The 14,577-nt window shown below is 40.7% G+C and overlaps 1 protein-coding gene across 1 annotated transcript; it reads left to right on the top strand.

Moving 5' to 3' along the window:
• The first annotated feature begins 394 nt into the window (after positions 1-394).
• On the top strand, positions 395-13,143 carry LOC112120826 (A-kinase anchor protein 17B). Its single transcript, XM_026653087.1, has 4 exons — positions 395-1,162; positions 4,497-4,627; positions 6,278-6,515; positions 10,142-13,143. The coding sequence occupies exons 1-4, from the start codon at positions 395-397 to the stop codon at positions 11,681-11,683; spliced, it is 2,679 nt and encodes an 892-aa protein (XP_026508872.1). The 3' UTR covers positions 11,684-13,143.
• The last annotated feature ends 1,434 nt before the right edge of the window (positions 13,144-14,577 follow it).

Raw genomic sequence — 14,577 nt, 5'->3', positions numbered from 1 at the left:
TGCCGTTGGTACACAGATGTGGGAGAATGTATTCCCGGGGTTTTGTCTTGACTTACTGATCTCTCTTGAGGCTATGACAGGCATGTTGCTGTAGAATGTTGACTCTTGTTTTTATATTAGTTTGATGATAGAAAATCTGGAGTTAGCATCTTTTGATGATACATCTTACTAGGTATATTTATTCAAACACAATTTATTTGCATTATAATTTAAATTATAGACTAGTATAAATGTACAGTATAATTTTTCTTAATAATTTCGTCTGAATGTTAAATGAAATTATATCTCAAGATAGTCACTTAAATTTTGCACTAGAGGATATTTTTACCCTTTTTACTCCATGTCTTTTAGCTTAACATGGTTTTAATTATTTTTCTAAAGGGTATTGGACACAATGACAATCACTGTAGTGTATGATAACTCTGAAGCTATGGAGCTCTGTGCTTCTCAGCATCTGTATCTTAAACCAGTAGCAAAACTGACTATCAATGTGGTGTTTCCAGAACACACAGAATCTACCCGATCTTTCTCTAAGTGGGAAGTGATGGACAAGCTGAAGAACATGATTTGTCCAGACCAATTTACTACTGTTAGGGTTTCAAAGAGCACTAAGGATTTCATTCGATTTGAGGGAGAGGCAGAAACTAAAAGGTTGATCCTCACACTTAAGGAAAAACTGCATGGAAAGGTAATAAAACTGAATGGTTTTAAAGATGACTTGAAGGTGATGGCCACCGAGGCACAAGCTGACTTTCCAACTCCACAAGAGTGGGCATCTTACCTGAATAAAAGAGAGATTACGAATGAAGATCTTACTGAGCAAACCGCTGATATTCCTGATTGCATCTATTTTGAAGGTTTGCCATGTAAATGGTTTGCACTAAAGGGCTCAAATAATGAAAAGCCGAGTGAAGATGTTTTAAGAGTGGTGTTCGAAAGCTTTGGAAAGATCAAGAACATAGATATCCCTATGCTTGATCCTTATAGAGAAGAAATGGTGGGAGGAAATTTAAATAACTTCCTTTTTGGAGGTCTACAGACATTTGAAGCTTTTGTCCAGTACCAAGAGTACACGGCTTTTGTGAAAGCTATGGAGTCACTTAGGGGAATGAAGCTGATGTTTAAAGGGGATGATGGAAAAGCTCTGGCATGTAACATGAAGGTAAGCATCACTGGCTGTATCTTTTGATACTGCCAATGCTATATTTGCCCAAATACACTACCATAAAGACTTCTATAGTAGTCAAATAACAGAAATGGTACAGCAGAAAAGTATAAAATTCCCTGGCCCAACCAAGACTTATCTGCTGAGACTGCCATGAAGATCATTACTGCTATTTGAAATCTTAATTAAAAAAAAAAAAGACAAATTGGGAACTTTTTGCTCGCCAGTGTAAACATTTAAGTGATGGATACTTGAGGTGGGAATTTAGACCTGGAGCACGGCTGTTTGGGAGAGGGAATAGATGGATGGCTCTCGCAGCTATTCATCCTCATAGTTCCCCACCTAGCAAATAAAGCTGTGGCTTTTTTGGTGGGCCGTTCTCACTGAGTTAAGGCTCACAGATGAGCCAGCCACAAGGCTGTCTCTTCAGAAGCAGCATTCACTCTGGTTTGTTTGCATCAAGATTTTGGTTTGTATGGATTTGCTGCTTGGGTGACTATTGTTGACCTCTCAATCCAGATTTTAGTGAAGATTTTAATCCTTCAGTCTGACTGACCTGGAAAAAGAATTTGCTTGTTGATTTCCTGAAACATTTTTCTCCACTGGTAAAATAAAAGTGAAAAGTTATTAAGTTTATGAATCAATTGGCTGAACACTGGAGCTGAGAGGGATGCAGTCAAGGCCTGGAAGAGCTGTTCTGAAGACATAGTTTTCTGCATTGGTAAACCCCAAGCAGTGTCAGCAATAGCCTTCCTTTCTGCCTTTTTTACAAAAAATGTTCATAGTCACTTTGAACCTGTACTAGCAGGATGTATCCTTGCTTCTCGTGGCACTTTGCTTTGATTAAGGTGGATATAGTGAACAGTTTTGGAGGAGGGATTTGTTTGGGGCATACCCTGTGTTATGCTGTGAAAGGAAATTGGAGATCTGCATGCATACAAAAGTTCATAGCTGCTTAGCAGCGTTCATCTAAAAGTCGGATTTAGTCATTGAGATAAGCCTGGTTCCAAGTATTTTGCTCAGCACAAAGCATGTAAATTATCTATGATTCTTGAATATGTAGCAGTCATTACACAATGGTTTAGAAATCATGCTACAAATGACTTGGTTTCCCAGCTTGGATAAAGTGCTGTTTGCATGGATGTTTTAATGTGCCTACATTGAGTTAAACAGTTCTCAACAGACAGCCTCCCCTGCTGTACCAACCAGCCAACTGTAATCCACAACCAGCAAATGCTTGACCAAGAAATTGTGGCTCATACAGTGCACTGAAAATAAGTAAACTCTGGCAATCTGTCAGAGAGAGGGAATTCTACAGCTAGGAACTCTCCACTGAAAATGCCCCAAACTGAACATCTACAGGCTGTCAAAGGCGTATTGCCACGGTTTATGAGCCTCTAATGGCCCAGGGTAAGGTGACATTTGGAGTAATGCTTATAGTAACATTTAAGAACAGGAGATAGCTATTAGTGTGAATTCTGCAGGTCATATTCCAGTCTGCTCAACTAAAAAGCAGCAGAAAGAAACACTCATGTTTCAAATATAATTGTGCAGAAATAGATTAGAGACTTTCTAAGTTGTATAGGCTGTTTGTGTTTTATTTGTGTAAATAAGGTGACCCAGTAGATTGACAAGTTTGTGGTCTTTTTTAGGGCTGTTGATTAATCGCAGTTAACTCACGTGATTAACTCAAAAAAATTAATCATGATTAATTGCAGTTTTAATTGCACTGTTAAACAATAGAATACCAGTTGACATTTATTAAATATTTTGGATGTTTTTCTATATTTTCATATATATTGTATTCTGTGTTGTAATTGAAATCAGTGTATATTATTTTTGATTCCAAATATTTGCACTGTAAAAATGATAAACAAAAGAAATAGTATTTTTCAGTTCACCTCATACAAGTACTGTAGTGCAATCTCTTTGTCGTAAAAGTGCAATTTACAAATTTACATGTTTTTTTGTTACATAACTGCACTCAAAAACAAAACAATGTAAAACTTTAGAGCCTACAAGTCCACTCAGTCCTACTTCTTGTTCGGACAATCGCTTAGACAAGCAAGTTTGTTTACATTTACACGAGATAATGCTGCACTCTTCTTATTTACGTCACCAGAAAATGAGAATAGGCATTTGCATTGCACTTTAGTAGCTGGCATTGCAAGGTATTTACATGCCAGATATGCTAAACATTCGTATGCCACTTCATGCTTCGGCCACCATTCCAGAGGACGTGCTTCCATGCTGATGACGCTCGTTAATAAAATAATGCGTTAATTAAATTTGTGACTGAACTCCTTGGGGGAGAATTGTATATCCCCTGCTCTGTTTTACCTGTTTTGCTGGGAGGGGCAGCAGCGGGGAAAGGAGCAGAATGCCGGCAGCTCCTCTGGTGGCTCTACTGCTGGCCCCCACCTTCGCTCCCCCCCAGCCTTGTCTCCGGCGCAGCAGGAGGAGGACAGAGCCCCCCCCACACTCCAGGTAACATGGGATGGATGTGGGGAGGGGACAAGGAGAGCGTGAGGGCCCCGGGCAGGGAGGAGTCACATGGAGGGTCACATGGGGAGGTCACGTGCCCCCCTTAGCTGGTGCGTCTTCCCCTCCTCCCCCCCATACCGGTAAGACATGGATTTTACTTGCACCACTGAGCAGAACACATCATCAGCATGGACGCATGTCCCCTGGAATGGTGGTTGAAGCATGAAGAGACATATGACTCTTTAGTGCATCTGGCATATAAATATCTTGTGACGCCGGCTACAACAGTGCCATGAGAACGCCTGATCTCACTTTCAGATGACAACATAAACAAGAAGTGGGCAGCATTATCTCCTGCACATGTAAACAAACTTGTTTGTCTGAGCGATTGACTGAACAAAAAGTAGGACTGAGTGGACTTGCAGAGTCTAAAATTTTACATTGTTTTATTTTTGAATGCAGTTTTTTTTGTACATAATTCCACATTTGTAAGTTTAAGTTCATGATAAAGAGATTGCACTGCAGTACTTATATTAGGTGAATTGAAAAATACTATTTCTTTTGTTTTTTTACAGTGCAAGTACTTGTAATCAAATATAAAGTGAGCACTGTACGCTTTGTATTCTGTGTTGTAATTGAAATCAATATATTTGAAAAGGCAGAAAACCAAAAATATTTAAATAAATGGTATTCTATTATTGTTTAACAGTGCAATTAATCACACGATTAATCACAATTAATATTTTTAATTTCACGATTAATAATTAATTTTTAATGACTTGACAGCCCTAGTCTCTTTATAATTCATGAACAATCCTGCCTTCTGATTCGGTCTCTTCTGGAACAGGTGACTTTTGATACAACCAAACATTTCAGCAAAGGAGCTATCAAAAAGAGAAGGCTGGAAAGACAAAAGCTGCAAGAGCTAGAGCAAGAAAGAAAAAGGGAAAAAAAGCGAGAGGAAGAGGAGGCTGCAAGGTGAGAAACTTGTTTTGAATGAGTGTTCTACTTCTTTTAAATTTACTCTTGTGTCTTGCTCCCAACAAAATCTCAAGAGAGGAGCACCCAATACAATACCCCCAAACCTAGATAATGTTAAGGATTAGGTAATGTTAAACTGAAAGCTGAATATTGTCTAATTCATATGGTGTAACCAAAAAAAAAAAAAAAAAAAAGCACAGTATCTTCAATTATGTAGATGTCACATAAAGGGAACGAGATTAAGAGAGGAGTAGTAGACCTACGCAGTGTATAGAAAAAGGGGATTGTGATTGGAGAAGTGGTCTGGAGCTGTCTAGACATCTGCCGGACCCTCTCAATTAAAAACACTATGTGCCCTCGTTGCTTCCTCCCCTGTATCTCTCCTCTTACAGATCCAGGATTTGTTTTTCTTTCAGTCACTCTAGTAATCTATCAAACTCCATTTAAAAGTTTGTTTTAAACTGCGTGAAGGCCTAAGGAGTCTTTTCTGCACTGGAACTGTAGATCAGTAAATAGCTGAGACAAGATCAGCCCAGGAAGGTGACAAACCATCCTTCTGGCCATGTTTCCAGTGGCTGAACATAGGGTTACAGAAATGTATTGACTGCTCAAAGATTAAAGGTAAATCTTAGATCAGTTGTATCACTCAAAGTGGTTTTCACCAGATCACTGATAATGTGTGCTGTAGTTGGAAAGGGCAGCAAAACAGCATGTTTTAACAGAGAGGGTAGCCTATGGTCAGTTTGGATATGTGCTTAATCATAGAATCCTAGATATGTAGGGCTGGAAGGGACCTGAGGAAACCTAGGAAGCCTGGGTGGCTTGAGATCTTGTTTGTAGTATTATTTCATAATTGCTGTAACACCACAAAGTAATAATATGCAGCCTAGCTGTGTCCTGAAGTAAAATTAATATACAGTATAGAACACGTGACAAGATTCCACGTGCCTCAGTGTTGACTGGAGAGTCCCAGTGCGTAAGCGATCCCCCATCATTGCTATCATCTTGAAGGCAGTGTTGTCAGATGTATCGGAACAACTATCACACTGTATTAAGTTCCTACTTCTATAGGGAGTGTTTAGGATCCACCCTATCTGCCAGTGGACATTATTCTATGAATATATCCATTGATGTAGGAACGAGAGTCGAAATGCTAAATCTAGCAACTCTGATGCAATATCTCTAAATCAGTCACCAAACTTAATACCCGTATTATTTGAATTTTTCTTTAAAATATTTAATGGTTATACATTGACTTCTAGGAGAGTTTGTGAACCTTAGTTATTGTTGTTAACTGAAAATGAAGGAGAAGGGGGCAAATCATTCTCTAGCGGTGACCTGGAAGAGACTATAATATGAACAACCTGTATATTCTTTAGCGAGAGAGAGATTATTATTAGAAGAGTCTTAAGAGTACAAGAGAAACTCAAACTGTCCTAAATCTTTGCATCTATTGGATGTATGTTGGTTGTATGCCATTGACTTTAAAACCTACCTAGGCACAAGGATGTCTTGATTGTAACAGCAAATCGATTCCTAGCATCGAGTCACTTGCTGTTAGCACACTAAAATCCTACTTTTCACCCTCCAGGGGTTAACATGTAAAATGAGTGTCATCTAAATTGTCCCATATTAATAATTACCTAGAAAAAGACGTGATGATGAAAAAATTGCTCGAGAAAGAAAAAGGAAGGCTAAGCTCAAGAGGAGAGAACACAGGCAGATAGATCGGGATGAGAAACGCCCAAGAAAGCAGCAGAAGGTAACAGCTGAAGAAGAGCAGTGGCCAGAGAATATGCCTGAATGGGAAGAGAGGAAATATCTACTAGCTCAGAGAAGAGTGGAGTCTATAAGGCTGCTTACAGTGCTGTTAAGCCGAGTAAAAGTAAGAATATTTTTTAAAAATATTCTGTTTTAAAGAATGTTTAGTAGAGCTTGAAAAATTTACCAGATAGCTGATGGCCAGAGGCTGATGAGAAGGATGACTTGGAGTTGGGGAAATGCTAGCAAGGCCTAATAGCAAACCCCTAGTGTTAATCTATCCCTTCTTCATAGAGTCATAGACTTTAAGGTTAGAAGGTACCATTATGATTGTCTAGTCTGACCTTCTGCACAACACAGGCCACAGAATCTCACCCACCCACTCCCGCAACAAACCCCTAACCTATGTCTGAGCCATTGAAGTCCTCAAATCATGGTTTGAAGACTTCAAGGTGCAGAGAATCCTCCAGCAAGTGACCCGTGCCCCACACTGCAGAGGAAGGCGAAAAAACCCCAGGGCCTCTGCCAGTCTGCCCTGGAGGAAAATTCCTTCCCGACCCCAAATATGGCAATCAGCTAAACCCTGAGCATGTGGGCAAGACTCACCAGCCAGACACCCAGGAAAGAATTCTCTGTAGTAACTCAGATCCCACCCCATCCAACATCCCATCACAGGCCATTGGGCATATTTACCTGCTAATAATCAAAGATCAATTAATTGCCAAAATAAGGCTATCCCATTATACCATCCCCTCCATAAACTTATCAAGCTTAGTCTTGAAGCCAGATATGTCTTTTGCCCCCACTGCTCCCCTTGGAAAGCTGTTCCAGAACTTCACTCCTCTGATGGTTAGAAACCTTCGTCTAATTTCAAGTCTAAACTTCCTGATGGCCAGTTTATATCCATTTGTTCTTGTGTCCACATTGGTACTGAGCTTAAATAATTCCTCTCCCTCCTTGGTATTTATCCCTTTGATATATTTATAGAGAGCAATCATATCTCTCCTCAGCCTTCTTTTGATTAGGCTAAACAAGCCAAGCTCTTTGAGTCTCCTTTCATAAAACAGGTTTTCCAGTCCTCAGATCATCCTAGTAGCCCTTCTCTGTACCTGTTCCAGTTTGAATTCATCCTTCTTAAACATGGGAGACCAGAACTGCACACAGTATTCCAAATGAAGTCTCACCAGTGCCTTGTATAACGGTACTAACACCACCTTATCTCTACTGGAAATACCTCGCCTGATGCATCCCAAGACCGCATTAGCTTTTTTCATGGCCATATCACATTGGCGGCTCATAGTCATCCTGTGATCAACCAATACTCCGAGGTCCTTCTCCTCCTCTGTTACTTCCAACTGATGAGTCCCCAGCTTATAACAAAAATTCTTGTTATTAATCCCTAAGTGCATGACCTTTCACTTTGCACTATTAAATTTCATCCTATTATTATTACTCCAGTTTACAAGGTCATCCAGATCTTCCTGTATGATATCCCAGTCCTTCTCTGTATTGGCAATATGTCCCAGCTTTGTATCATCCGCAAACTTTATTAGCACACTCCCACTTTTTGTGCCAAGGTCAGTAATAAAAAGATTAAATAAGATTTGTCCCAAAACCGATCCCTGAGGAACTCCACTAGTAACCTCCCTCCAGCCTGACAGTTCACCTTTCATTATGACCCGTTGTAATCTCCCCTTTAACCAGTTCCTTATCCACCTTTCAATTTTTATATTGATCCCCATCTTTTCCAATTTAACTAATAATTCCCTGTGTGGAATTGTATCAAATGCCTTACTGAAATCGAGGTAAATGAGATCCACTGTGTTTCGTCTAAAAAATCTGTTACCTTCTCAAAGAAGGAGATTAGGTTGGTTTGGCACGATCTACTTTTTGTAAAACCATGTTGTATTTTGTCCCAATTACCATTGACCTCAATGTCCTTAACTACTTTCTCCTTCAAATTTTTTTCCAAGACCTTGCATACTACAGATGTCAAATTAACAGGTCTGTAGTTACCCGGGTCAGTTTTTTTCCCTTTCTTAAAAAAAGGAACTATGTTAGCAGTTCTCCAGTCATACGGTATAACCCCGGAGTTTACAGATTCATTTGCATATGAACATAAGGGAAAAGGTGTTGAGATTCTGTCCCTGCTTGAGACTTCATCTTTTGTATCAGTCTCTGTCCAGTAGGTGTCTGGTAAATTGAATCAGTTCCCTGGTTCTCATTACCATGCTGAAAAGAAGAAGGGCTATTTCTATTATAATCCTGCCCCAGCATCCTGTGACATAGTCTCTGCTATTTTTGGGCCCTCTTGTCCCATAAATAGCTCCAGTTATTGCCTCTGCTGCTCAGAGCTCCCCAACAGCAGAGTAAAATTGATATGCATCCTGTAAGTTTCACTGCTGCCCAGGGAATACAGCATATCCAAAGTGAGGCTAATACCCCTTTTGTCAGTTTCACTCTGCTGATGCTTTGGGAAAATCAGAGCAGGAGAGGCAGTACTGGAAGTGTTTGTCTACATGCTCACTACGTTGATTTGCATTTGAAGGATTATCTTCTTAGCTACATGGACTAGAAACTTTTAAAAATGAAAGCTTAAATACTGCAGTAATTAAGATAGGCACCATCACTTGCCAGGGAAAGCTTACTACTGGCCACTGGCAAGTGGATTTTTTCAACCCCTGATGTTTAATATTTCTTACAGTACTTAGGAACCCCCATCAACAAGCACCAGCCAGAGGCCACACCAACCAATCTGTGTGAGTTAGTGCTCTTTAAAACTAACTGGCAGCAGAACATTTTAAATTCTGCAGAAGGTGGGGGTGTCTTAAACAAACCTTTTTTAAAGGGTGAGGAACTAGACAGAAAAGATTTGGAGAGAGATGTAGGACCTTTTAATCCCTTGGTGTCATCACCTGTAAAGTTTAATATTAGTTATCATATTTGCAGCTGTTACAAAATAGGGTAATTTAAAGCAGTTTATCTAATAATTCTTAGATAAGATATTCAATTTACAAAAGTGCAGCACTTTACTTTAACAGAATTAGCGAAGTTAGTGCAATGCTATAGTCCAGGGGTAGGCAACCTATGGCACGCGTGCCGAAGGTGGCATGCGAGCTGATTTTCAGTGGCACTCACACTGCCCGGGTCCTGGCCACCGGTCCGGAGGACTCTGCATTTTCATTTAATTTTAAATGAAGCTTCTTAAACATTTTACAAACCTTATTTACTTTACATACAACAATAGTTTAGTTATATATTATAGACTTATAGCAAGAGACCTTCTAAAAATGTTAAAATGTATTACTGGCACGCAAAACCTTAAATTAGAGTGAATAAATTAAGACTTGGCACACCACTTCTGAAAGGTTGCCGGCCTCTGCTATATCTAAGTGGGTGACTAAAATGATTTTTGTAGTGGTTGCAAATCAGGTAAAAGCAGCAAGGTTAGCTCAATATAGCCAATGACTTTTATTGAAAGGGCAAATATTCTAGCTAATTAAGGACCCAATCCTGTGACACAGTGAATACCCTCAACTTTCACAGGAGAGCTGCAGAACCTTGTATGATCATGGCCTGAATTAGATACAGTAGGTCAAATTCTGCCCTCATTTATACCTGGAGAGCTGTCCTGACTTGAGCAAAGTTGCATTGCCTGTATGTTAGTTCACAATTTAGTTCGGTATAGTTTCTCTGTACAAATTTTGTCTGTTACATTCACATTGTAATTTTCTCTGATTTTATTTGAAGGATTTTGCACAGTTGACCAGCCAAAAAGTGGAGTCCTTGCTGTACCCTGAAGAGATAAGAAAGGATTGCTTTCCTGAGACGGAGTTCCAAAATGCACAGACAGAGCAGAGAGAATCCCGTTATCTTCTACACAAAGAACTGAAGGATAAGAAAAAATTTAGCAGTCAGTTCTTCCAAACGGGTAATACCTCTTTTAGTGAGGAAGAGGTGCCAAGTAGTCTACCTGCCTCACCTTGTCATCTTGTGAGAACGATCTTAAATGATGCAACTGCAGCAGCAAGCACTGGTAAATTAACTGGCAGGGATGAGTACAGCTCCCCTGGCTGTGGGTCTTTACAGATTACAGTTACTCAAGACTGCAAGGTTATAGAATCCCTTGAGAGAGAAGACTGTCCTCCTTTGAAGACAGTACACTCTGGAAAAGTGTCTGGTACAGGGTACTGCAAAAAGCAAAAGATTTATGAAACTGACGAGTTTATACATTATTTATTAAACTATTATCAAACTCCAAGCTACGCACGTGTCTGCCTAGAGCCAGAAAGCACCGTTAGCAATTCTTGGTGGCAGAGGATAGTGTCTGATAATGGGAATGGCTTTCAGATCAACTTGAAGAACAAATATGGGCAACGCTTTACAGAAGTGAGTTTTGTACAAAACCCCGACAAGGGAAATTGTAGCGGGGATGATAATTATAGATGGGAGATCACGATTCGGAAATCTGAGCCTACAGAGAGTGTGTCAAAAAACAACGCCTATGCTGGAGGGTTTACAACAAAGTTCCAAGTACAGTGGAATGACTCACTTGATATTGCTAATTTACCATATGCTGAATTTAATAATTCTTCTTTTGGACGCACTAATACTAGTCACGATAAAAAATCCAAAGACGACAATAACAGAAGAGAAGTTGCCCCACCATACACACCCTCAGGCTCTGCATACAAATTCAGGGATTTAATGGAAGAGATCAGTAGTGATTCTGAGTATTTTAGTGAGGCCAAGAGAACAGAAAGAAGATATAAAGATGTTTACAGTGATGACAATAAAGCGTGGTCCCTCCCAAGAGAGATGGAGAGAAAATTCCTTGTCTGTGTTAAAAACGTAGGTCAAAATTATCCAGAAAATGAATCCAGCAAATGTAGCTTCTGTTCAAATTCTGCCCCTGGTGGCTTGACAAAGCAGTGTAGACATAAGCTTAAAAAATCATACAAGAGGTGCAGTAGTAAATTGAGTCACGAAGGGCGAAAAAGTGAGTGGAAATCCAATGAAGAGGCGATAAATACCCCCAAAAAGAAGAAAAAGAGAAAAAAGCCCTCCCCTGACATTTTACCTGATGAACATGGCTTCTCTGAAATGGAGAGTTGGAGACAGTTGGAATCTCTAAAAAAGATACAGAGAAAATGTAGCAAAATGTTCCACCATAAGATGAAATTCAAAACCCTTCATGTGATGGCAGCAGCATCAAAAGATGCCATCCATGCTGATGCCTCTCTGCTTCAGAGATCTCGCCAAAGGGCCGGTGAGGTGGGGGAAGTGAAATAGAACCAAGACGACACTCCTCAATTTGACAGGTTTAAGGATTCTGTGCAGAATTATGGTTACTGACACAATCACTCTTGCAGTCAAGCTCACCTAACGGTTGAAAGTAGTTTAGAAGGAGGAGACGCTGATTCCTCTGACACCTAAAGGGCTTGACAGTCGTTTAGTGCAGCAGCACTCTTTGGGGTGGGAGACTGGACCACAGCACCACGCCTGGTCCCTGCAGGATGCCTGTTTGCATTTGGGTGGCTGTGAGAGTATGCTGTAGCTACACCCCTGCGCAGGGCTCCTGCTCTTTATGCATCTACGCAGCCAGGTTAGAAACGGCCTGGAGATACCACCTTTGTCTGGGTGCTGCTTCTCCTGGTGGCAGAAGCCACCGTCATTCTTATTTATCCTGGAGCTGGGAACCTAAGAAATCCTGCCGCTGAAGTGGAGCAAGAAGAGGCTCCCAAGGACCTGGGCTAAGGTTTCAATTAATAAAAGGGGAGAGCGAGGGACCAATCAGCTCCCCTCCTTCTCTGGTTGGCCAATGGATGAGAGCCTCTGGAGGAGGGGTCATCCTGCATTCCTCCAGCATCTGCTCCCCACTGCCTTCTGGGGCTGTCCCAATCACTGCCATCAAGTTTCCACCTGTTGAGCTAGGTGAGTTGCAGTCTTCTCATGGCAGTGAAAGATTTGCAAAGAACGATGTAAAAGCTGAAAAGTAGAATCTTTGACCACCTAACTGGATGGCAATGTATCTATCTCGAATACATGCACAATAGCAAATCTATGCCTATCCTGTAATGCTTGTTAAGATTTATTGGGGATAAGTAGTGCACACTCACCAGCTCATCACATTTTGGAAGGAGAATATGTGCAATTCTGAAGATCAGTAAAATAATGTGGTGGCTAAAACTACAGTTCTAGAGACACATTACTGTGGAAAAATTAACTGAGAAAGAACACAGTGTACAGCACAGATGGGGATGAACATACTGTTTGAACTGAGGCACTATACATTTGGCCTTCTGATCTCCCAACAGGAATGAAATAATTCTCCCTTTTGGCTTTCCCCTATGAATCTTGATTCAGTCTATTATGCTTTAGCTACATGGCTGCATCACTCCAGCATCTTTTTCTGGGAAAATCTCCTTCAAATAACTTGTTTTTTCTCCTTATCTACAAGAGATGAGAGGAAATTAACACTGAGGAAAGAGATGGATGCAGATGTTGGAGGATGTCCTGTTGAGTTAATTTAGACAAATCCATGCTCTGATGCTGTCTGTGGAGCAGAACCCAAAAGAGAATGCTGAATAGTTGCTAGCTAATGGCAATGGGGTCTTGAAGCTGCTCACAAAAGTCCCCCCCCCCCTGCAAAAAAGGCCTTTTATATGGCTCTAAGAAGTGAACTGTAAGGTCAGGTCTTTAGTGCAGTGGTTCCCAAACTTGTTCCGCCGCTTGTGCAGGGAAAGCCCCTGGCGGTCCAGGCCGGTTTGTGTACCTGCCACGTCCACAGGTTCGGCCGATTGTGGCTCCCAGTGGCCACGGTTCGCTGCTCCGGGCCAATGGGAGCTGCTGGAAGCGGTGCGGTCCGAGCCGCTGCTTCCAGCAGCTCCCATTGGTCCGGAGCAGCGAACCGCGGCCAGCCGAACCTGCGGACGCAGCAGATACACAAACCGGCCCGGACTGCCAGGAGCTTTCCCTGCCCAACCGGCGGAACAAGTTTGGGAACCACTGCTTTAAGTGATTATAGGCAGTCTAAAATAGTCTGTTTTGTTTAATGCATGCTGGAGTGGTAGGACAGTGAAACAATCTAGTTAGTACAAGCTACAAAAATAGAATCTGTATGGATTTGGCATTGATATGAAAAAAGACCAAAAAGTTACCCAAGTGCATGACACAAGCTATTGTGAACCAATTGCTGAGAGTTTTGAAGCTTAATGGGTTGAAACCTCTGAGTGGTCACCCAGCTAAGTCCAGGGGAGCCATAAAACATTTGCATTCTGGTATCTAGTAATTATTATACAGTTGAATTGATTGTGCACAAAACCACTTATACATAGATGGGATAAATCTTTAAGTAACCATATATTCAGAGTGGCTCCTCAGTCATATTGTTAATATGATGGGATGGCAAGAGGGTGGGGTATGGCAACCTTGCAATTCAGTTGTCAGAAAAAAATAGAAGAAGAAAAAAGGTGAAAACTTGCAGTGAGTTTCTAAATTAGAGAAAACACACCCTAGTACATGTTAACCTTCTCCGAGCAGCTACACTGGGAAAGTTCCTCAGCATTCAGTTAAAATTCTAGAAATGAGCCAGAAAACTTGACATTTTCTTGGGCTGATCTAAATCATTACACTGCCACTAGATTTAGCATTCCTGAGATGGTGAGTGAGGATATTCCAAACAAAGCTCTAAATGCTGAACAATGAAAGGGGATTATTTCAGCATGTTGACCATCAGCATGAAAGGTTACCTTCAATACAGGGTGAAAATTGCTTGCAGGATTTCTAAGACGGGCCTTTCTGGAGGCACAAACACTGAGACAGCTACTTAGTTCAAGGTAGCTTACAGATAATTCCCAGAGAAGACTTCATTTTCAAAATGTTGCTAACTTTTATAAATCTCTGCTGCATGGAGACATAATGTGAAAATGCAGACTAGAAGCTTGGACTAATATCTACATTTATTCAGTTCTCTCTATTTAGAAGATAGCCACAGCTGCTCTTAGACAAAGTCCCTCATGACGATGTAGATGGAAATGGAACTGATTCTGGTCTGAATTTAGACCAACATACTTACTGTTTCAGGTTTCATTTTAGTATGCTTTATTTATTACATGTCAAGATACTAAATGTGATGTAGCTCCCTTCATTACATAGCATATCATTCATGTTTGTAACCTCTGCTC

The sequence above is a fragment of the Terrapene carolina genome, unplaced genomic scaffold (assembly GCF_002925995.2).
Source record: "Terrapene carolina triunguis isolate 2854851 unplaced genomic scaffold, T_m_triunguis-2.0 Scaffold131, whole genome shotgun sequence".
Taxonomy (NCBI): Eukaryota; Metazoa; Chordata; order Testudines; family Emydidae; genus Terrapene; species Terrapene triunguis.
Note: the sequence above shows the minus strand (reverse complement) of the source record. Positions and strands in the feature narration are given on the sequence as shown.

Coding starts and splice junctions, on each gene's coding strand:
- LOC112120826 (XM_026653087.1), top strand. CDS start 395: ATGACAATCACTGTAGTGTATGATAACTCTGAAGCTATGGAGCTCTGT. Junction 4,628..6,277: donor GAGGAAGAGGAGGCTGCAAG/GTGAGAAACTTG, acceptor ATAATTACCTAG/AAAAAGACGTGATGATGAAA. Junction 6,516..10,141: donor TGCTGTTAAGCCGAGTAAAA/GTAAGAATATTT, acceptor TTTTATTTGAAG/GATTTTGCACAGTTGACCAG.